Source organism: Fundulus heteroclitus, chromosome 10, assembly GCF_011125445.2.
Source record: "Fundulus heteroclitus isolate FHET01 chromosome 10, MU-UCD_Fhet_4.1, whole genome shotgun sequence".
NCBI lineage: Eukaryota > Metazoa > Chordata > Actinopteri > Cyprinodontiformes > Fundulidae > Fundulus > Fundulus heteroclitus.
The window spans coordinates 29,235,637-29,259,672 of NC_046370.1; the positions used below are offsets into that span (position 1 = coordinate 29,235,637).

Below are 24,036 nucleotides of genomic sequence, written 5' to 3' on the forward strand. Positions count from 1 at the left end.
ACCACGAAAATAGTTCACTTCAAGCTTTCGCACAGACATACTGAGCTCCGTATGGTGAAGTATTCAAACAGGAAAATTACAACTTGGCTGGCCAAGAGCAACTGGGGCTCAAAACATCCACAGGATAAAGTACAAGCTGGAAATATGCAAGGAGAAACACAATAGTTAAATCTTTTACTTTAAATTAAACATTTGTTATGCCTTGTTTCATTTTGTACCACATGGAATATTCAGGTTTCATGTCTGGAAATTCGACTAGAAGATGAAATACCGGCTTGAAAAATGTTGGAGGTTACAGGATGACCCTGACGTCAAATCAAATGCTATGTTCGTAAAAACGGAACAGAAGTTGCAGAAATGTTTGCTTGTATATTTCTAAATTTTTGCTGGACAGTTCTTTATGAAAGGGCGCTTTTAGTTTTTAAATGCTAAAAAATGTAAAAAAAAAAAAAATCAAACAAACAACAAAACAAACAGTTGTTTGACTTATTACTACAAATACTTTGCCAGGTCACTTCACGCAACAATTAGCAAATGTTTTCCGATTTGTAGCAGCAGTTGTTGATGGGGTGTTTTGCCAGTACCAGATCCAAGTTCTCACATGCATTAATGCGGGTAACAACAAATGCAATGATTTTTAGTTAATTGCTCAACCTTTGTTGGACCCAGCCATGGGAGAAAACAAGGCAAGGCAAAGTTATCTATATAGGACATTTCAGTACAAGTACAACGGCAATCGCTTCACAATTAAAACATTTGAAAATAAAAACAGAAGTAAAAACTAAATCTTTCCCATCTGATATCTGAAAGATCCTAAGTGAAATCTGTTCGTCTGTGGTGTGTTGTGCTTGCTGTCTGACCAGACATCACACATTATATGAGCAAACCTGTTATATGTACGATTTGTTATCGTTACGTGTGGTGTCTCAGGTTTTGAAAATAGTCTGACAATTTTAAAATCTTTAAACATACCTTTAAACATAAATATCCAAACTGAACTGTGATATCACTGCATCAATTTGTTGGCTATTAGCAATAAATGTGAATTTTTGCATACCGACTTCCGGTTTATGTATACAAACAGCTCTTTTGTACAAAGATCATTAGTGTGAACAGCCTTAGCAGCCAGTAAGCCGAGATAAAAGAGGCAACTGGTTGGATCTAAGATCTAAGTTTAGCGCCTTCCTTTTCCCGCAAAACGTGCCTGGAGGCTAGGTAAATAGGCCCTGGTCTCCCCAGGAAAGCTCCTATAAAACTGGCCTGTTATAAAGCTTCTCTCTGTGAGGCAACCTTCATTTCCTCTGTCCAGACCAACTCTGTGAGTTTGTAGCAGTTTCATTAGCTGAGAGCTTTATGGGAAGGGGCTTCAGCAGGCTACCCGTTTGCTATCTAACAAGGCAGAGAGATTAAAGTTGTGAAATGTGAAAAGGGAGAACTTTAGAGAAGAATGAAACATTAAGAAGGTGTTAGGCTGTGTACAGGGTAGCTTATATAACCACATTAGGCATAGTTTAGTTAAGCAGATCTACTTTGTTAAAAAGTAAAACCGTCCACACACCAACAGATAACACACCAGAATGTCCTCTATCACGTGATGTAAAGAAAGTCTTTTTGTGCGTGGAACAGAACTATCTATTTGGCATGCGTTTGTTAAATGTATTGCCTCAGTTTACAATTATAATCAAACAACTGGAATATTTCAGAGGGTACACGCTATGTCCACGCTACATTATGCTTCTCTTTATGCAGATGACTTTCTATTTCATAGCGCTATCTTTCTTTATCACCTGTGTTTCCATTACTTAACCACTTTTGTTACTTTTAAGGTTAAACAGTAAGTTTACACAATAGTGAAAATGTTTTCAACAAAAAAGCACTTAAAGGGGACTGTTTGATCACACCTTGTCAAACTGACAAAGAGCAGTTCAATCTGAAAAACTCACAGAGAAAGAAATGGCAATTAGAAGGATTTTATTGATACAATATTTTAAGTCTTTGGCGCTCAGACCTCGGCAGGAACATTAATGCTGAATTATACTTTAATATGCATAAGTAGATGTATGAGAACAGGTATGTTCCCCCAGGTCTGAAACTGGTGGTGGAGTGGAGATAGAAGAAGTTTGTTCAGTCCATATGGTGATCTGTTTAAGATAGATGTCCAACTTGATAAACACAGGTTTGCATGAACTGTCCATGATGAGCAAGCTTGAAGCGACTGTGGAGAGGAAAAACTCTCCCTTGGGAAGAAACCTCTGGCAGAACCGGGCCCGACATGGTGGTCTTCTGCCGGACCAATAACAGGCGATGGGGAGTGATGAAGACTGAAGGGAGAAAACGCTCTGATGGGTTGAGAATGGAGGAACGTCTTGGAAGCTAGATGAACTCAGCTATGATGGTGGAGAAGGGGTTGGGGGTGGGTTGAATCGGACATCTGATTCGAAATCCAACATGCAATCCGTTTGCGCTTGCTGGTTAGCAGGCTGAGACGTGGATTTGAAGTTGCTTTTAAGATGAGCGTGGGATGCTGATTGGCTTCATGGAGGTGCGGTTCGTAGCTGATTGGCTCACATCAGAGGCGTATCGGACTCTGATTGAATGGAGGCAGGCGATGAGTTTCTTCGATTGAACTTGCGCCTTCAGCTTCATTTTACGTACCTAAAATTATATATATATATATATATATATATATATATATACACACAAATATATATGTAAAAATATAACCCTCTCTTATCCATACTCCCCTGTTTGTACCTTTCCCCTTAAAAAGTTATATTTCTTTATTTTTTGTTATAGTTTGTAGTTTGCTGTTTTGCTAGTTAATTTTTTCCCATTATGCTAGCAACAAATTCCTTGTCGTACCTTGTTCGTACATCAAGACATGTGCTTCAGAAAAAGGTATACGTATGTATGTATGTATGTATTTATTTATTTTTGACATGTCATGCCAGAATCAATATTCAACCACGAGGAGTGAATGCAACTGACCAGTATAAATGTGGCATGGTGCAGGTGAAAACAATGAGACTGATTGGCATTCATAGGTGGATTGAATGAAACTGATTAAGGTGGCTGTGGCCATTGAAATAAACATGAATGGAGCTGAACAGAGATCCATCCATCCATCAATTTTCTTACTCGCTTTAACCCTCATGGGCTCGTTAAGGGTGCTGGTGCCTATCTCCAGCGTTCACTGGGCGAGAGGCGGGGTACACCCTGGACAGGTCGCCAGTCTGTCGCAGGGCAACACAGAGACAGAGCTGAACAGAGATGTAAGGACAGAATCTAACCAGGAATACAAATACAAATCTCTAAGTAAAAAATGACCCAAATAGCAAATAAAAACTACAGTATATGGCAATACTTATAGAACATAATGAATGGCAAGAAAAACATAAATCTAACAGACAACTATAACCAAACACTTAATGATTGTGACACAGACTTGGGGAATAAAGTGGATTCTGATGTGAAATCAAACTTGGAATAAAATATGTGAATTGTATATTAGCCCAGGTTTTGGGAAAGCTTGGATTTTTTTTCCACAATTCTTGATTCCTTCAAAACCTTTTATCCAGCTTTACATGAACCTCAGTTTATTTAATGCACTGTCCCACTTGCCTGTAAACAAAGAATTGGCTTGTTACCGGCATCACGATATACCATTGTAAAAGGTTACGCTTTCAAAACTGGTGCAGTTTCCCATCATACAGTTCCTGTGCTTTAAAATCCTTTAAACCACATATTTCTACTTTATAGAAGAGTAAAAGGAGATTGAAGTTTGTAGCAAGAAGATCTCCACAAGAACATATACTTCTTATGTAAGTTCCAGTTTGGTCACTCCTCAAATGGTTAGAAAATGCTATTTTGCACAAAAGAAAAATATTATGTGAGGGTTTTTTCTTTGTGTCACCACTTTCCTGATTACATGAGGTTCTCCCCCACATCAAAACCTACATTCCAATCAGGCTGACTGAGCAAAGACCCATGCCAAGACCTTACAAGCTTAACAAAATCCTCCCAAAATAATGATAAAAAAACACATGGGGTAAACGAGGAGGTTAAGATCAGCATAAAGAGATATATTCACAAAGGGATTGAAGACACTAGGAAGCTCTCTGAGGTGTAGTAACAGTAGGAGTCCCCACACCACCCAAAAAGTCTGCTGTAGACAACAGCTAATAAAGGAACTGAAGATTAGTTTCGAGTATTTATTTAACATGAGGTGAATCTGAGGACTCTTGCTGCTGGTTTTCTTCTGCTTATCTTTAATTCTGAGTTGCAGTGGCTGATGTTTGCGTTGGAACGGTTTGATTGTCTGAGGTGGCTCAGAGTCGTGGGACCGAGGCTTAGCTTGCAGTTTCACTCACCTGTCCAAACAATGTCGGGAGAGGAAGTGGCTCATTCTGTTATGTGAGTCTTGATAAAAACCGTAAAAATTCCCACCAAAATCCCTTGATCTAATTCTAATGGTTTGAGCTGAGCCCTAATGTGATGCGGTTTTGAAGGGCTGAATGCTGAAAGTAAGAGGTTTACAGAATCAGCAGTGTCCCAATTTGCCAACTAAAGAGTTCAAACTGAGAGCTGTGTGGGGTTATGTAGGAGCATGTCTTTGAAGACGGGTGACAGCGTGTTTTCGGCAGCAGCGCAATGAAAAACACGTGTCCGGTTAAGGACCCTTTGAGCTGAACAAAAAGAAATACAAAAACAAAGAGAAGATCAAGGAAGAGACGAAGAGTCTGAGGGTTAATGCTTGGGCAGCAGTAGGATAAAAGTTTTATATTTTTTGCTTTAAATCAACTATCCTATCAGCATTCTTTACAGCCAAAAGGAACTTCCCAGTGATTTACTGAACATTTGTCTGGTGAGGTTAAGGGTCTGGCCTGTGTCCGCTGCCTGCATTCAGTAGAATGGGCAAACAGGCTCATTAAAAAGGGGACAGCTGAATAAACAACTGTTTTACTAACAGAAATGTCCCAGCATCGCCAAACACAGCTCCTTGCAAAAGTATGCATTCCCATCAAACGTTTTCCCATTTTGTCGCGTTACAACCACAAGCTTCAATGTATTTTATGTGATAGACCAGTCTAAAGCAGTGCATAGATGTGAAGTGGAAGAAAAGGGCTGATTTTTCCAAGCCCCATAATAAATACCCAATAGAACCATCTATAGATGAATTTACAGCTACAGCTCTTATTGGATTTGTTTGGCACAGCTGGTGACCAGTTTTTTAGCATCTCAAAAGCAACAACAACTTCCCAGACTTGCCACATATTCTCATTTAGATTTAGGCCTCTGCTTTGACCGGACCATTGCAGTTGATGAATGTCAGGTTTTTGTCTTCCAGGATTGTTCAGCGTTTGTTTCGTTCCTCTTCCAATCAACCCTGGCAAACTTCCTCATCGCTACTGAAAACTCATATCCCCACAGCATAACACTCTCTGCAGCGTGTGGATGATGGTTCAGGATAACATGAAGAGTTGGTTTTCAGCCATATATCAAGATGCATAAAGTATCAAAAGTTCAATTTTTATCTCATCTGACCAAACCAACCTGTACATTTTTTTTGTATTTCCACATGGCTTGTAGCAAACGGGACTTCTTATGACTTTAAATTTTTTTTAAAATGTCTTTCTTTTTGTCACTCTTCCATAAATGCAATCATTGTGAGTGCACTTCTAAGATTTGTCCTGTAAACAGACTCTCCCACCTGAGCTGTGGATCTCTGCAGCTCCACAAGAGTTACTTTCGGCCTCTTGGCTGCTACTTTGATCAACGTTTCTCCACAAACCTTTAAAGCCTTAACATAAAAACTGCATTTAGAGATTAACTCACTTGTATTCAGAATCTATTTAATAATTGGGTGGCCTGTGCATCTTACCACGGCATTTTTTAAGTCCAGGATTAAGTCATCTTTCTAACAGCCACAGCTATCAAGAGGGTGCTGCCAGTAGTTTTAACCCCGCCGAAGGGGAATTATTACCTCAGTGTTTAAGTGGAAAACACCAAGAAGTTTTCAGGTTTCAAGAAAAGGTTAAGAGATTTAAACTCAGATTGCACAGCTGTGAAAAACAAATGTTATTAGTTATGCTTCGGCACAATCACGCTGCGTTTTGATGTTCTTGCTTTCAAGACTGAGCTCAGATATGCCTTCTGAAAAAGTCAACCATCAGATATATTATCAGTTTTTATCAACAGATCACCGGTCAGTGATGCTGAACAGGGTAAGTGAATGAGAAGACTCCTTCATGTCGAAATTCTCTCTTTTTTTCTGCAGATTAAGCGAAAATGGAATAGCTGAACCAGCAGAAAAAGATTCCAGCTTTGTGTGCTTCAGAGAAAGGGTATCCATTGGGATGATCACGAGGACCAGATAGAAAAGGGAGCTATAACCAGGTGTCTTATTCTCATTGCGTCACATAATCAGGATCATTAGCTGCACCTTCGTTCCTCCTGATGCAGCGCAGTCAGACTCACTCTGTTCACCTGCTTTCCTGCCTTTATATACAGGGTTTCCACAGTCAGTTGGTGCAGATTTTTGAAAGCCATCGTGACAGTAAATGTCCAGTGTCTCTTGCCCGCCTGCCAGTGTTTTGATCAAGTTCTGGTTCTTTGGCTTCCCCTCCTTTGCCTTGCCTTGCCCTTGTCGCACAACTCATAGGCCCATCTGCTTTGAAATGCAGCATCTGCCACTTCCTGTGTTTAAGCAGCACTTTTAACCATCTTGTTACTGAAAAGTGATTTATAAATAAACTTGCCTTGCCTTACTAAGGGTCTCTTTGTTTATTTTCTCATTAACACTCTCCCTCTCTGGCCTGTCAACTTAGGTGGAAAGCGATATGTTGGTCGTTTGGTTTGAGGTTCAGTCATATTCTTTCCAGTTTTACATGGCAAGCTGCATGTTTTGTAGGAGTTTCTAATGCCACATTGAAAACCGATACATAATTTCCATCACTCAAAATTCGCAGTGCCACAATCTCAATATCTTTCTAAGATTAGCTATTATGTACTGTATATAATACATTAATATCAACATTAGTCTTACAATCTTATAGAGATGTTTAAATTGAAATGGCAGCCCAGAGCAACAGGCTCCTGACGATAAATACTAAATATGACCTGATATGACTTGAATCTTCTCAAAGACACACAAAAATAAATACAAATGAAACGGGTCAACGATCATGCCCAAGAAAAGGAAGACGACAACATGAAGGAAGATCTAGCATTTCAATGATAGGCTAGCCAACCTGCTAGCGGACACACACCCGACACAGCTGGAGCTGAGCCATGATGCCATCCTGGGATTTATCCTGAAAGAGCTGTGAGAGCTTAGAAAATATTCCAACCAGAGACTGAATGACAAACAAGAAGACATCCGTAAGATTTATAAAAGAGTGGCAGAGTTGGAGAAGAGCACAGACATAGTTGAGACTTGAATATAGTTTACGGAGGAACTCCTAGCTAAACATCCTAATTTTTTAGTTGTTTGTGTTTGTCTCATTCTAAGGCTGAAAAAAACTCTGAAAAAGGTTTCATATATGCTTCAGCCTGTGTTGTAAAGAACATGTTCAGTGTAGAACTATGCAGTTTTAGTCTGATCTGTAACTACTTTGAATTCTAATCAAGAGATGATCCAATCCGCTCCAGACTTGTTTAAAAGCGATGAAATAGCCCTTTAATTTAGCGCCAACTGGAGGCTCCAAAGCAGCAGCTAACTTTAGCACTGTTAGCTTTTAACGATTAGCCTCTCACTGTGCTTACAAATCTGCCATGTGTGTCACCATGTTCTGCACGAATAGCCAAACTACTGCCAGGCTATAAAGCACTGGAGGCTTCCTTTATGCTTTTGTAAAAGAGTAGTGTCAGCCAGCCTGACACCTTATTCTTTTACCTTTTTTGGATCTTCATTATGAGCTATGGTGTCCAGGAAGTGCAAACCAAAATCTGAAACACCTTCACAAAGCTTGAAGCAAAATTCACATTTCAATAAACCATTTAACAACACACGAAAAACTTTTAGAAGTTCCGTAACAAATATAATTTGAAAGATTAATTTACATTTCATCAAACAAAGTAAAGACACACTGAACACTTTTACAAGTTACAAAACAAATCTACATTTCAGAAAACAAATGTAAAACATGCTAAACAAATTTACAACCAACAAAATCAACCGGAAAGGGAGGGACTGTGCCAACCCCAAGGCTAACCTGGACGTGATAGCGGTAGCGTTCACAGGGACCAGAGATGGACAGCAGCTGAGTGGTGTTTTGCCCATTTTGTGGCAAACGCGGTTTTGTTTTTTGTGTGGTCTGTCCTGCTATTACTTCCGGGTTAGCTTCAAAGTTGACACAGTCCCTCCCTTTCTAGCAGATTTTGTCATTTGTAAATTTGTTTTCGGGAGTTGTGCATCTGTTTTCTGAACTGTAATTTTGTTTTTCCAAAATTAAATTAGTTTCAGAACTTTTGAAAGTGTTTTGTGCATTGTTAAATTGTTTTCTGAAACATGAATTTGTCTCAAGCTTTGTAAAAGGGTTTCAGATTTTGTATGGTTGGTTTGCACTACCCGGCCACCGGATGAGTCAGTCTCTGTCAACACAACAGGGCACCTGAAGAACTACTTCCTTAGGTAGATATAGGAGGCTCGAACATGGAACACGATCTAATGATATTAAGCCAAACCAGTGTAGTTGATGCACATTTAAAGGACAAGCTCCCTTTTTTTAAGGTTACAGTTTATATTCAGACTTAGACACTCTGAACTACCTGTGAAATGCTTTGCTCAGATGTTAAACAGCTAATTTAAATTTCATTATATGTTAAAAAGGGCAAATTATGTCATTTTCCCCAAAGCTCACAAATATATGAAAATACTTCTTCTTCATTTTGAAGGCTGGAAATAAATAGCTTAACTATCCATGGGATTAGTTTAAACATTTCTCTGCATGTGTTTATGTTAGCCGCCCCCCACCCCCCCCAAATACTGAGGCAGGTCTTCTCTCCCACACTGAACCAGGCTGATGGCATGCAAGAAAATTCTCCACTGCTATGAAATCATAAGCCTTGGTGCCATCCTAATGGGTAAAGGCGTCAAGAAGAAAACACACCCCACCACCAGTGAGAGGGCAGTTTGCCACTCTAGCTGGGCCGGTACCCACACCACCCCAGGCTGCAGCCAATGGCCGCGCTCCACTCGAACTGAGTGGGCACAGATTTATTTGCTCAGAACCACTAACCGACTTTTACAGCAGTTGCACAAATCAAAGTGTTTAAGACATGATTGCTAAGCTAATGCCGGGCAACTCTTCCAAAAACCAAAAGAAATTGCTGAGTGAAAGCTGCTAGATACAAGCTGTTAGAGGCTTTGCAGACGGGGTTCAGTGGATCTTTATTTTTGCAGTCTTTCCAAGACTTGAATGTACACTCACTTCATGTGTAAGAGGAAACAAACAATTGGATTAAATACGAGACTTTGAAATCTACTTGTTTCTCGAACTCTCAGAGATTGAAACATGATATTTTACCACAAGCTGTAAACACAAAAACAACTTTTTGGAAAGGGCTCTCGGCAGGGCTGTCCTTCCACAGCAAGAGCGTATTCAGACATATCCAAAGTATTTACAGGCTGCAGCTGCACTTTGGGTTTTCCGCTGACTCGGCTCGATTCAGGCAGCATGATTCAAAGCCTCATCATTGAACTAACTTGTAGCTGCACTGAGAATAGTGTACGTTCATAATGTGGGTGCTTCAGTAAAAGCAGGTAAGACACTGGAGTGAAAATACTGAAGGAACTTTCAAAAGGTTCAAACTGATGAAGCACTGTGACATTTTTTTTTTCTAATTTTCACCCATTCAGCAACCCCAAGGAAAACTAAACTGAACATTAAATGAACATAGCTGGATCTCAGTGTTAGCCAGGAACACACCCAAAACCGTTCCTCCGGATGTCCCATACAAAACGGCAAATCCAGTCGTCCTGAATCACTGAATCAGCGAAGTTACATCATGCTGTGTCCATATGGAGATGAATAGAACAAATCAGAGCATTTAAAGCCTCGTGGTTTTATGATTTGAGAGTTCAACTGCATTTACAGTGCCTTGTGAAATTATGTTTTACATTTTCTTGCATTACAGCCACAAACCTTAATGTAATAGCTTTTATACCAACCAAAAGTTGCACATTGTTGTAAAATAGAATTAAAAGGATAAATGTTTCTCAAATTTGTTTAGAACTACAGCTCTAAAAAGTGTGCCACGTGCATGCTTGTAGTTTACTCTGATACCCCTAAAATGCAGGGGCACCAATGGCCTTTCAGTGGTCTTATGATCAGCAGGTAAAAGAATATCTCAAGTTTTCAAACATCTTACACAGTACCGCATTTTTCGCACTATAAGGCGCACCATTACGTGTCCACATATAAGACGCAGCGGATTATAAGGCACATTACATATTCTTCCCAAGTGTGTAATATTACTACACCCCCAGTAAAGTGACCCGATGTCCCCGATTTCCGGGGACAGACCCCGTTTTGATGACCTGTCCCCGGAAAAAGCTGTCTCCAGAAATTACCCAGATTTCAGTGCATCATGATGGAGTAAAAAAGTTCAGCGCAACAAGAGGTATTTACCCGTTCCTGCCGCTGTCCCAACGCAGTAGAGCTTTACCAAACGCACCTTCCCCACCCTCCGTCGGCATTACAGTTCAGACAAAACAAACCAACCCCCAGGCAGAGATTCTGGGTTTAACAAAATCAGAGACGTCCCCAGTTTTCATTAGAGGAATCAAATCTGGTCGCCTTAAGGAGGAAATACATGGCCGTGTAACGTAAGCGGCGCGGCTTACAGGCGTGTTTATAAAAGTGTAAATTTACACCAGATGCTGCAAAGTACACTACACTGTGTGATTCTGCAGAGAGAAGAACTTTTGTCATGGCTAAGTAATTAAAGAAAGACAAATTATCAGTAATATCTGGGTAAGGTAATAAATTATCAGTAATATATCCTATGTTTTGATCTCCTAAAAGTCTGTGTCTTAACCATATCTGATTAAAAAAAAAATCACATATTTTAGTGCCTTAGCTTGTCACAACTACATCATTCATGGCGCTTTATTTTCAACGACTCTTATTTTGGGATACTTCTGGAAGTGAATTTTGACACAGGATGTTGTTTTCCTGTTTATGCCCTGCCAAACAGGAGCGTATAAATGTGTGAAATTAGAACATCAATCTAATTTAGGCATGTTTCTGATGTACATTTACTAACTGATTAAAATGAAAAGCTAACCTAAACGTAGGACGTGCATATGCTGCTTTGCTGCGCATCTGGTGTGTTTCCTCCTGAACACAACTTTTATATTAACTTACTTGGTTTATTGTTGCTAGCGCGTACTCTGGGCGCAGGCTGCCTTACATGAATGCACTTCTAGTTTTCACCTTACAGTCAGGCAGTCTTGTAGACAGCTCAGGGGTCTGATCAGGTAGTGACACAGTGTACCGTAATGCTCCAAATGTCCATTCAGCCATTGAGCAGAGCGGCTTCATTGCTAATCCTATTTAGGCATTTTACCAGATTTTTGAGCGCATTGCACCACATGAAATCAGTCAGTAAGCACAACTTTAATCATATATAAGGCACATCGGATTATTAGGCGCATCATCAATTTTTGAGAAAGTTTAAGGATTTTAAGTGTGCCTTATAGTCTGAAAAATGCAGTACTGTTTAATCCAACAGTACAACACAGCTGCAAGATAAAGAAGACATGGCCGTCCAGCTAAAGTGACTGGCCAAGAAGGAGAAGCATCCAGGAGGACAATGGTGACCGGAACAAAAACGTTGCTGAAAGAAGAGGCTTCCTTGGTTTAAATGTATACTTGTGACACTATATGCAGCAGAAACACTGCACACCACCCTGAGCCCACCTTTCCCACGGTGAAACACGGTGAAGGTTTGTACGGCTAACAGTGCAAGGAACTTTGGATCAAACACTTTGAAAGTGGAAATGGGACCAGCAGTGAAAGTCAGTCATGTAGAAAAAAAAGACAGAGGTACTTGAGATAATAGCTCTTTCCAAAGACAGCTTTTTGCATTTCTGTTGCTAGATTTCAAAGACAGACACATACACACACACATCTGGTTACAGTCCAATCAGAAACCTACAGGTAGAGATCTCATAGTTCCACAAAGCAAAAAGGAAACATCAAAACAACAGTCTAATGCCTCTTTAACGCTGGCATTTTCCAGACCCACTGCCAGACGTCCCAGTTCCACACTGGCCACCACCGTGCCCTTTGCACGCCAGCCAGCCATTCAGCTGAACAAGCACAGCCCCAAATGCCTGAGCCATGATATGACTTCATTTTCCCAAGTCTGCAGTAAATACATCTGGAGAACTCTTTCTGGCCAAAGCAACAGTACCTTCCCTCCACACAAACCCATGATCCTTTTTATCCATCTTCAACAACCATTCCTCTTTGTAACGCCACGCACATCCTCAGCGGTATGTTTTTTGCTGGTTCTAATTAGGAATACGCATGTTAACTTGCTGAGCCGACGAGCGTCCGGTGGAAGGGTCGTGAAAAAACAGATGTTAGAATGATCCTGTGCTAATTTAACCCTAATTGAGGACAACAATGTCCAGCATCCTCCCAAAATATTCATATTCCTCTAACACATTCCGTGACGAGAAAACCAGACTTCAATAAATTTAATTTAATGTGATTAGACCAAAACAAAAGAGCACATAATAGGGCAGTTGGTCATCAAGTGAATACCCAATAAAATATAAAAAAGGTTTGTGGTTGTAATGTGACAAACTGTGGAAAAGGCTTATGAACACTTTTGCAAGGCACTGTAGATAAATCAGGGTGCTGCTATCGGGCCGCGACCTATAAACTAGCTCAGACCTGACAGCGAGGATGTGCCATGGCACCAGGAAGGCAGAGACATGTTTCTAATGAGCTTCCCGTGTTTGAAGTCCAAAAACGATGTCTGTTTTGTCATCTTCCCCACCAGAGTGGGCAACATAGCACGAGAGTACCAATTATAGCATCTAACATTGTGTGGGAAAGAATCTGTTTTTCCGTATTTGCTGCATGTGTCAAGTGTTTACCTCACAGAGCAAGCTGTATGCAGCACTGCACATCTGTAGAGCAGTGCTTTTATTGCAGGTCCAATGGGACAATAGGACGGCTTATATGGCTTAGACCTTTTGAAAATGCACGTTGGACCACGCCAGCAGGTTGAGGTGCTGTAAATATCCCAGGCCATGCTAAGCTGTTCAAAATGTATTGTTTTTCATTTTGCTCAACCGTACAAAGGACGTCCGCAGCCGGGACTGTAGAGGTTCTGCGTGCAACATGTTCTTCCCCAAATTAAGACCAGATTTTCCATAAACATTGTTGCTTCCTGTGCACGCTTGTTTGTATCCACCCATCTGGCTTTGCTCCAGCAGTGTGAGTTAAATAAGGAGAGCTGACACAGGAATATAATTGAAATCCATGTAAAATAATCCGGTGGTAAAAAAAACAGATGGCTTTAGTGGAATCCACTGTGACCTAAATGCACAAATTAATAACAAAAAGATTAACCAGTAGAAACCTTAAAAGTATGTGTGTTTTACAAAAGAGAAATTTGAGAACTGTGGCATGCATTTATATTCAGACCCCCCCAGGTTGCCTCCTACAACCCCCCTCACTGCAGTGACAGCTGCAAGTCTTTCAGGTATAGCTCTACCAGCTTGGACCATATACAGACATTTTTTCCCACTTTTCTTCACATAATGGCTCAAGCTCAGACTGGACGGAGAGCTTTGAACATCAATTGTCAAAAATTGCCACAAATCCTCAACAGTTGTTTTTAATTCTGGACTCTGATTGATACCAGATTGATATGCTTGAATCTAAACCATTCCACTGTAGCTCTGGCTCCATATTTTGCTCTGCTGGAAGGTGAGCCTCCGCCTCAGTCTAAAGTCCTTTGTAGTCTCTGAGAGATTTTCTTCAACTATAATGAGCAACCTTGTCGCTGTTGAAGAAAAGTATGCCCATACCATAATGCTGCCATCACCGTTTTTAATTGTTTAATTGTTTTTTTGTCTTAAGGCTAAAAATGGCAACTTTTTGGTCCAGGGTGAAACATAGGAGTGCGCAATAGCAGTGTATCCATGACATGAGGCGCCAGGGCACCACTGCAAATGTTGGTGAAATTATAATATTATATAATTATATTATAATAATTCCACATTACTAACAAGAGAAACAACAGACACTCGTCTTGTTGAGATACACAGGTCTATTATCTTGGCCAAGGAGTTTAACTTGTTGTACAGAATATACAATCTCTCCCAGTTGAAGTACAGAGAATGTTTCAGTATTCATTGTCCACACTTCATCCAACATTTTCTCAAGGTTCATCTTTTCCCAGGGTCCGGGGTGAAAGTACATTCTACTCCTTCCTTCTCATAACAGTTGCAGAGAATCAGCGCCTCTGATTGCTTTGAAGGTCACGTTGTTCTGTGAGCTTATGAGTTACAGGTTTATACTAACTTCTGCTAATACACAGAGTAATAAAGCTTTACAGCTTTATGATTCCAAAGTATAAAAGTTCTTAACAATAACATTTTTCCAAAAGTAATTTGTTCTCGAGTGCCAATGTGATTGTGGTGGTAGCACTGTGCTAGCCTGACAATTGTCTAAGAGCAAAGCTGCACACTAATGCAGTTAGAAGGAGATGTCCTGCAATAAAACACATCGTGTGGTGCGATTGTGGATATAATAAAGTTTTTTTTAATAGAAAGGTCCTGGTTAATAAATGGTACAGAGCAGTGGTTCTCAACTGGCAAGGCTTCAGGGCCCACAATTACCCCGTATTTACAAGCCTACATCACCGTCTAAATAAATGTTCACTGTTAATCAGTCTTTTATTCATGCATTATTTATGAGGTCAACATAACAATCAGAGCAATCAGTAACAACTTTTTTTTTTCTTTTAGAGATTCTGCTGTTGTTTTCATGTAAAACATGGAATAAAACTAAATATAACTGCAACTACTGAGGAATATTTTTAAAACCTCCAACATACAGCTTTAACTGAGAATCCTTTTACTGAAACTATAACTGCCAATGTGCTAGAAAAAGTTTTTCTTTTGTTGCAGTTTTATTGATAAACTGAAAAAAAATGATAGAAGAAAAATAATGTATTCAAGTTAGCAAAATGAAGTTTACATCTAGCTATCCATTAGTAGCTAAATACGGAAAAACCAAAAAACCAAAAAAACAAACAAACTTTGAAAAACTTCAGCTGCACTAAGTTTAACCTTGGTTGTAACACTAGCATTATAAACCTGGATTTGCAGGACAAATGAGAGAACTGAGCATGTTTTACTCCTCATTGTCTGGAGTTATAGTAAGGAAAGCAACTCCGAGTTCAGTCTCAAGGTCCAGTCTGTTTCTGAGGTTTATCTTCAGCTGAAGATAAAACATAGAACGAGTGTCACAGAGACAGAACTAGCAGTCTCTGCAATACTCACAGAGACAGCTAGTTCTGAAGAATAGTTGTTTATCACAGATCAACACAAGAACTGAGAGAAGCTTACTTCTGCAAATATTTAGTGAGCAGTCAATGACAAACTCAACAGCTGACTCTGTGTTACTAAGTAATGGAAAAATTACCAGCTTGATTCTGCAGGGGTTGGAAAAGCTGTTGTTCTCCCTTTGTTTCTCAGGAAGTTCCACTATGCTAAGTTAGCATGTGTAAACAAATGTTGCATGGTTAGAAATGAAGGGCATCAACTGTGGTGGACACAGCAAACCGAAAAGAAAGCTTCGCAAAGTCATATTCTGCACAGAAAAATATTAGCTTTGCAGTTGTTAAACCGAAGATAAATAAGGAAATTTGAGGAAGCTAATGCTTGCTATTAAACGCTAACCACTTAGTTTGTGCCACACGTCTTCAGACAAAAGGTGCTTCACAGGGCACATGATGAACGTGTGCAGCACTGCATCTTTGAGGGGAGTGCTGTTTTAGTTCAGGATAAATGACTTTTAAAAATCAACTTTTACACGGCAGTGGAAGCTTATAAGAAGAACATTCTATCCCTCTGTGCCCAAACCGAAGCATTTAGAAAAAAACGTGTGTCATTTTGGAAGCTACTAACATGCAACAGTTGTGACAGAAACAAGCGACCAGCTATATTACCTCTATCTTATTTAAATTAACAAGCCCAAAGTTGCTGATAATAAACAGACCTGGCAACACTGGTGGAAGCCTGGAACACCGTGTTGAGCGTTTCTGGAGGTTCCTTTTCTCCTCTATCATCATTCTTTAACAAACATGAAATAAATCATGACGTTTAGGGTTACTTGTTGTTGTAACATCAGATCAACATCCTATATTTCATGTGCACTGTTTTTGACTACAAAAGCATAAATAAAGATTGACTTAATCATTGCTATGTAAAAGAAACATGTTTTCCTTATTAACACAGGCTGGTTAAATGTCCCTCAAGGATTGCCGTAGGACAGTAAGTTGCCCGGTGTTTTGTACAGAAGTGTAAAAAAACCAAACAAACACAAAAAATAGAGTCCTGCTGAACCATGCAGTGACCCAAAGTCACAGTTCTGAGTCCCGTCTCTTTCCACCTCATGCAGTGCTGATGACAAACCTTGGTTACACCACTAATTAAAGGGATTCGAGTCACACAGCGGTGCACTGTTTACGAATTGTGGATACCGGTATCTCTGTTTTTGAGCAATGGGATCCGAACATATAACAAGAAGAACGGTAAGATAAAAACAGCATAGCTTTTTCAAAATTAAAATTTTTTACGGAGCGGTGACTCTTATTTCTGTGGAAAAGTCTGTGTGGATGTGTATTGAGAGCCTGGAAGTGATGGATGAATATCTTTTTGCGAACATTATCACGGTTATGGTTATTGAAAACCAATTAAATGGACAATAACCAGTCTTCAAACAATTTCTAAACTTAGCTTGTATGATAATGCAATAAACAAAAACACATTATATATTTTCATACTGTCCCCACCAATGAGTAAATTAGCGCATTATCGTCATTTACTGTAAGGACTGTGAATAGAGGAGTCTCCACTAATTTATTTCTCCCTTTTTTGGCCTGACAGTGGTCCATGACCCACTGGAAACTTGTCTGTGACCCACTTTTGGGCTGGGACCCACCAGTTGACAAAGACTGGTGTGCATTGTGGAGTGCAGAGAAAACCCTGTTTAAATAAAATATGATCTTAGCAAGCTCATGATTGTATTTTCATTTTTGACAGTTTGAAGTAAGGAAGGAATTACTTTTTCAGTTATTGTCCAGTTGTAATGTGGATGTTGCCAATGAAGACTGTCTGTATTGCTAAGTTTCACAAGCACTGAAGAAGTCAGTTTTTGGGTCTAAAGTCATAACTTTTGTATGGCCTATAGAGTATATTTAGGTGTACAGTTGATGGAGTTCATTTGAGAGTTTTTCAGTTACTAAACTGACTAGAAAAGGGGTCGTAAAGTAGGTGCAAAATGATGAAAACCAGACACATGGAAAATAGCAAGCACTCCAAAGGTTTCTCTTGCATTTATATTCTCCTGAACTGCGTAAGTCTAGTCCTAAGATGTCACCTAGCCACAACTTTATTCCTACTCAGGCGTAGAGCATGGAAAGGAAAAGTGTGGTCAGTAATGGGGTCACTGAGTTAAAAATGAGACAGACCCTTTTGAAAAAAATTAAGATTATCTTTGCTTTTTCTCGGGATTTATATGACCTAATACTTTCTAACGATGGAGTTAAAGAGAAGGACTATGGAGGGCGAAAGGTACCAGCATCTAGTAAAAAGATCTTTGTAAACCTATTTATACATCTCAGAAATCTTTTAAATAGCATTTCAAATAAAGGCATTTTAATTAAGCGGCATACTCATTATCATATAAATGTGTGAAATTCATATTACTTGAATATAGGAAAAGGAAAATTCAAACATTCAAATGTATTACATCTAACAAAAGCATATTAAATTATAATTAATTAATATGGGGTACACCATAAAAACAACAGTCTCTGTAGCTTGTCATATGACTCTAACATCTTATTGGTTAACCTGCACAGCAGATAAAATATGATGTGCTCCAGTACTTCTTCATGTGACAATCAATTAAATAGCAAAGTTGCAGTATGTGGGTTCTGTAAATAATATACACATTTCTTAAATTATTATGAAATGATTATTTTCAAATTTTCATTATTAAACGAACAATTTAGGAACTGGTACATGATACTCCTCAAAGTGAAGTCTTTCAAAGCTATTCATATTTCAGACTCTTTTTTTTTAAGTTCTTGGATTGTTGGTTTGTCTGGTAGAGTCGGCTAAAAACAGACCTTGCATGCTTGACTGGCTGACCACATTATAACATCAATACAGAAGGAGCCCTCATCACCTTTAATTTTAGGTACTCCATTTAGAAAAATAAGTTTTGACAGAGTGGCAGACAAGTTACCAATGCTTTGCAAGGACTGTAAGATAACAGCAAACGGCTAACAATGCTAAAGTTAGCAACTGCACGTCCAATCCATCTTATTCCTGTAGGCGATGCTGCTGGAGGAGAACCTTATGACGTGATAGTGATAGCTATAGCAGAGCAGTTTGTTTTGCTCTGTAGTGAGAAGCTTAAACGGGACATATCATGTCTTTTAATGCCTTCCTTTTCACACTGTAATCATTCAGTTGTGGTCTATATAAAGTGGTACTGCCCTGCTTTGGTCTTAATTCCTCAATATCATTGCCCCACAGCTCCTCTTCTGCCCCTGTCCTGAGGTGTGTCTGAGAACAATTTGTTTTGGTACGGTCTCTTTAACCCTAAATGAGGCATTTCACACCTGCCCCCTCCCTGTTGTGGAGCGTTCAACCCTGTTCAGCCATTTTTGTAGTATGCTGGGGGACGGTGTAAAACATTGTGTGGGTTAACCCGGGGCTCACACTGACCACGGTGCGGGTTACGGTCCTGATCCAGTACTGGTTTGCCACAAACCTCCACGCACACTGCTTCTATAGAAACCGGGGCCAGCCACTTTCCCTCATAAATGATTAAAAAATAGCCATGTAGGATATTAATTTGCATAAATATCCTATATAATCCTCCAAAAGCCCATGTGTTTCCTCGTGTTTCTGTGTTGTTGTTCTGTTTCCACTAGTCAAGTTAGTGTTACTTGTTGGGGTGGTTTCATTCTGAAATTCACTGGAGCTTTACCCTGCCTAGCTTCCGATGTTTCCTGTTTAGCACGTGAAATTCAGGAGCTTGATCTGGGAACCCCGTGTGCCGCTTTGAGGTCTTGAATTGCACAAACAGAAGTTTGACAGCGGTCACATTTAATTAGTAGTATCAACGACCACGTAGAAAAAAAATCCGATTTCAGCAAAAAATCGGAATTGAGCTCCATGATCTGCAATGTGAACGTAGCCTTAGATGGTTGTTTACCACTGGATTGCTACTCACATGAAGCTTAACCTGTGGCCTCAGCTGGTGCCTCTTGAAGATTGATTATTCTTGTAATCAGTTGATTATTTTTCATCAATTACCTACAGATTAGGAACCAAGTTGAATGTGGCGGAATAATCTAAATTTAAAGCATCTGCTAAAAGTCCTCCACGTGCACTATTTTTACTTGTGTACTAAAGCACAGGGAGGATAAAATTCCTTACCCCATTTGTGCTTGGGATACTACTGACCTCCAGAGAAGAAATGTGATTGTGAAAAAAATTTGAAAACACCCAATCCATACTGAATGAGATCATGGAATATGGTGTATTGACACCGAAATAAGATTTCTTTAAAAATCTAAAGTATTGAAAGTGGTCTAACCATAACCTAATCATTCTACACTGAACAGAGACTCCTTAAAACACAGCTTGAGATTTATGAAACCTTCATTCTAAAAAAACGCAAAAAGTGACAATTTTCTAGCTTTAGTATTAGAACCACCCAAAATAACTGTTTTTCATAATTTGGCTGATCCTACGACTTCAGGTGCGACGCATATATGAAATTTAAATACTGACCAATATGAACCAAGGAGTAAACATTACTGTCTATAACCACAAGAGGGCTGTCTTTGCTTGTGAAAACTATGCTGCTTCTGTACCACTTAAAAATTAATTGAAACATACAGACAACAACGACTGAACACATGTTTGTTTCGCTGTTTCAGTATACCTTCATACAGCTGAGCGTTACGTGGTGCTGCTTGAATGGTGAGCCCAGACTACAGTATAACCACATTATTATGCTGTCCGTTAAGCGAAGAAGAGCTAGCGTTAGCTACTGTTGTCCGGCGGCCAGTTTACAACTTCATAGATGTATTTTAAGATGCATTACTGACCGCTATATGTTGCTCTCAAACATCCGTATCGTACTGTTAGCTTAGCACATAGCATCGTTATGCTTGCTGTCTAATTTTGACTATGGCCCGTTACGCTGAAATGCGCTGACATCTCTTTGAGTTGCTGGAATGTTATGCTAATTTAAACCCTTTCAACTTCCCAGGTATGCTCCATGTTATTCAGCATGTTGCGGATGCAATTGTGTAATTAAAGAAGTTTGCTTACCAGATTAAATGTCAGTTTTTGGTCTTGGATTTTGTGTAATATATTTCTAAATAAATACGACTTCTATTCTGGAGCGACTTATAGTCTGAAAAATATAGTGTTCAATATTTCCGTATTTGTATTGAATTTTGCCATTTTTGGACCTCCATATCAGATAGAGATAGACTGGTTTTCATGCTAACGCTGCTACTTTTCTCGTCATCATCACACACCACTCAGTTCGCCAGCGTCATTGCATGAGACTGGAGATACTCACTGACAATGGTGACCAAGTTATTTCACATAAGAAATGAAAGCTTTTATTTTTGTAAACTGAACTATTTGGTAAATTCAAGCTGGTTTGTCGCCGAATTGATAATAAAATATTTAGCATTATTCAGTTTGCCTTAGTTTTCTCCTCATGCTTAAATTTATGTCACTTTTTCCACATTAGAAGTATGAAACCCAAGTCCAAAGAAATAAAACTCAAAATGTCTCTGGGTGTTTGACAACTTTGCCACAACATTCTTCTCTTGTCTCGGTTGTACGACCTTTCAAATGGTGTCTTTCTGAACAGATCAGTTCCACTTACTTATCGAGCACAAAGTACAGGTCAAAGGCGCCGTGGCAGGAGCTCTCCTCCTCCTCTTCCTCCTCCACCTCCGGCAACTCCGGCTCCGCTCTTGCTGATGGACAAGAGAGGAGAAATAATCCAACTAGAACCAGAACCAGATGCATGTTCAGCACCGTTCTTTGTAATCTGGCTCCTGTGGGTAACGTTTACTCCTTTGTGGATTGCAGGGGGGGAAAAAAGCAGCGATGATTTTCTTTTCCGTAAGAGTTCTTTACATCAGTGTGTAAAAAGAGCAAGATTCAGTTCGGCAAAAAAGAGAAGCTTTTCTGTTTAAAGCTCAGCTAATACCCATGACCGTGCAAGCGACTGTCTCGGATGGAGAGATGCTCCTGCATCTAAGTTCTTAGATGCAGGAGAAATGTATTTTTTCCAAGACAAAACATCCAACACGCTGAAGAAATTATAAAAAAAAAAAAACAGAAGCTTTCTGTCAAAGTCTCGGTTTGGATGTAAAACTGCAGAGTAGGATCTGGGGTCTGTAGAGCAGTGTTTAGCGCTGGAAGAAGTGGGAGCCCATGGGACAGACTTGAATGAAGTGGCCCGGGTTTCATGTTTCATCCTGAGGAGGAGAGACAGATGGGGAAAAAAGGGCTACGGTGCTGTTTTGCACCTCCTTCATAGCTTACAGCGGCATTTTAACAAGGAACCAAAACAGTGCTGTTGCATCATTATTACCAACCTTTTACAGATTAGTCGAGCGTATGTCAATACCTTTATTTACAGTAAACTAAATCTAACTATTTTCATAGCTTAATATTAATATCCCTACTGGTGAAGTGATTACATAGGCATTCTGGGTAAAACAGCCAACCAATACCAGGCTCCAATAAAAGCTTTTTAAACATCTGAAATGGCACTTTTGCAGAAGAAATCATTGTTTAGTCACCACACAATTGATTTTTTGGCTTTTATCAAGAAATGTACACAAATGAGGAAATCCGTACATTTACATGTTACGTATCATCCACAGAGTTGTGTGAAGGTGTGTGTGTGAGTATCTTGTAGTTGCAGCTGAGTGAGAACGTATTTTTTATATCTTTCTACCAAAGTGAGGGAGTTGATGGAAAGTAAAGACCCTTTTTTGGTCCTCAATTTTTCTGGGCTAGGGGTTAGGTTTAGGACTAAGGTGAGAATTAGGTGTAGGTTAGGGTTAGGCATGTACTGGTAATGGTTAGGTTTAGGGTCAGGGTATGGGCATAGAATGGGCATATGTATGTCATTTATTCAGAGCACCTTTAACATTCTTCCTTTGCCTCCTACATGCTTCCTGGTTAAGTCTCTCATTACTGCTCTTCTTTCATATTCAGTTTTGGTGGATGGCCATGTCTTAGCACATTCACAGTTGTTCTGCACTCTTTCCATTTTTATAATAATGGATTGAACAGGCTCTGTGAGTTGTTCAAAGCATGGGGCGTTCTTTGACGACCCAACCCTGCTTTAAGCTTCTCCACCATGTTGTCCTTCATCTGTTAGCTATGTTACTGAGTCTTCATGTTGCTGCTTGTTCAGCAATGCTTTTAATATACCTTTGAGGCCTTCGCAGAACAGCTAAATAGATTTATGATCCTAACTAATGAGCTCAAGACAAGGCTATGTTCTTACCTTTATCTTTCTGTTTCTTTCTACCTTGTATCAAAGGAAAAGGCATCCGACATCCAGCAGGGTCATAGCGATCTCAAGAGGCAGGGTACATCCTGGTCAGTTTGCCAGTATGTTATGGCTCAACATAGAGAAATATGAGGACATCTCCAATAAACCTAACATGCACGTTCGTGGTCGTAGTTGCCATATACCCAAAGGAAAACAGAGAAAATATCAGTAGCTGCCTAAAGTCCTATAAAGACTGTTTATCAACGCTTTGTACCTTCTTTAACTCATCAGCTTAATCTTTACGGAACTCACACCCCTGATCTTAACTCAAAATTAATTCAACTTCTTTAACTTTTAAGGTGAAACTAATGTTTGTCTCACCAAAAAACACAATCAGTCAAATCAGGCTTCAAAGTACAGCTATGGTATATGTTTCTGACTGGTGTTGAGCTGATGTCTTGTGTTGCCAGGGACTGAAAACCAGTATGGCAGATGTTATTTTTCTGTCTGGTCTGATATCAAATAATTTTATTCTTCACATTTCTACATATTTGGATTTTCCTCCCAAAAGTAGCATTTTTTGAGGGACTGCATGTGGATATTGTGTTCTTTAAAAGGAACTTTATGTTTTAATTAAAGATAAGCTCATGATAGGTGAATATAACTTGGCTTCTTAAACAACAGGTTTAAAATGGCTTTTCTGGGATTTGTCAGGATATTTCTGTCTTATTTAGAAAATAACTTTTTATGGAGTGCTGGAAAACATCCTCTGTGGTAGATGTTTATTGGCTCTGCGTGCTGACAGTGCATCACAGTGCATCACAGTGTATATTTGTCCCTTGCTGACTCAGATCAAGTATTGGCTTAAAGGGGAAATATCATGCAAAATCTATTTTTTTAACCCTTAAATCCATTTATTTGTATATTTGGAGTCTCGAGGATTGCTGAAATTTTGAATCCTGTCTGTCCAGATTTTCTCAGTTCTCTCTACTCTCCATTACATCGTTTTGAACACTAAAGTCACAGTATTTGCTGCTACCTTGTGCAGAAGTGATGTACAAATAACGCTGCCTCACCTTTGTGCTACAGTTCTAAAGAGTTCATGAGATGTTCAACATTGCATGCTGATAGATATTGAAGTGAATTCACTCTTTAGCTAGCGTTTGGAAAAGGTTTTTCAACAACTTTTTGGATGCCTATCATACCAAAATCCAGCCAACAC

General features: G+C 39.5%; 1 protein-coding gene across 1 annotated transcript in view; it reads right to left on the bottom strand.

Annotated features, from left to right (window-relative positions):
• antxr1c (ANTXR cell adhesion molecule 1c) overlaps positions 1-21,769 on the bottom strand; it is a 48,644-nt gene extending 26,875 nt beyond the window's left edge. Inside the window, exon 1 of the mRNA XM_012869273.3 lies at positions 21,183-21,769. Within this exon, the coding sequence (XP_012724727.2) occupies positions 21,183-21,328 (146 nt within the window). The 5' untranslated portion in view covers positions 21,329-21,769. The remainder of the gene's footprint in view (positions 1-21,182) is intronic.
• Between the last annotated feature and the right edge of the window lie 2,267 nt (positions 21,770-24,036).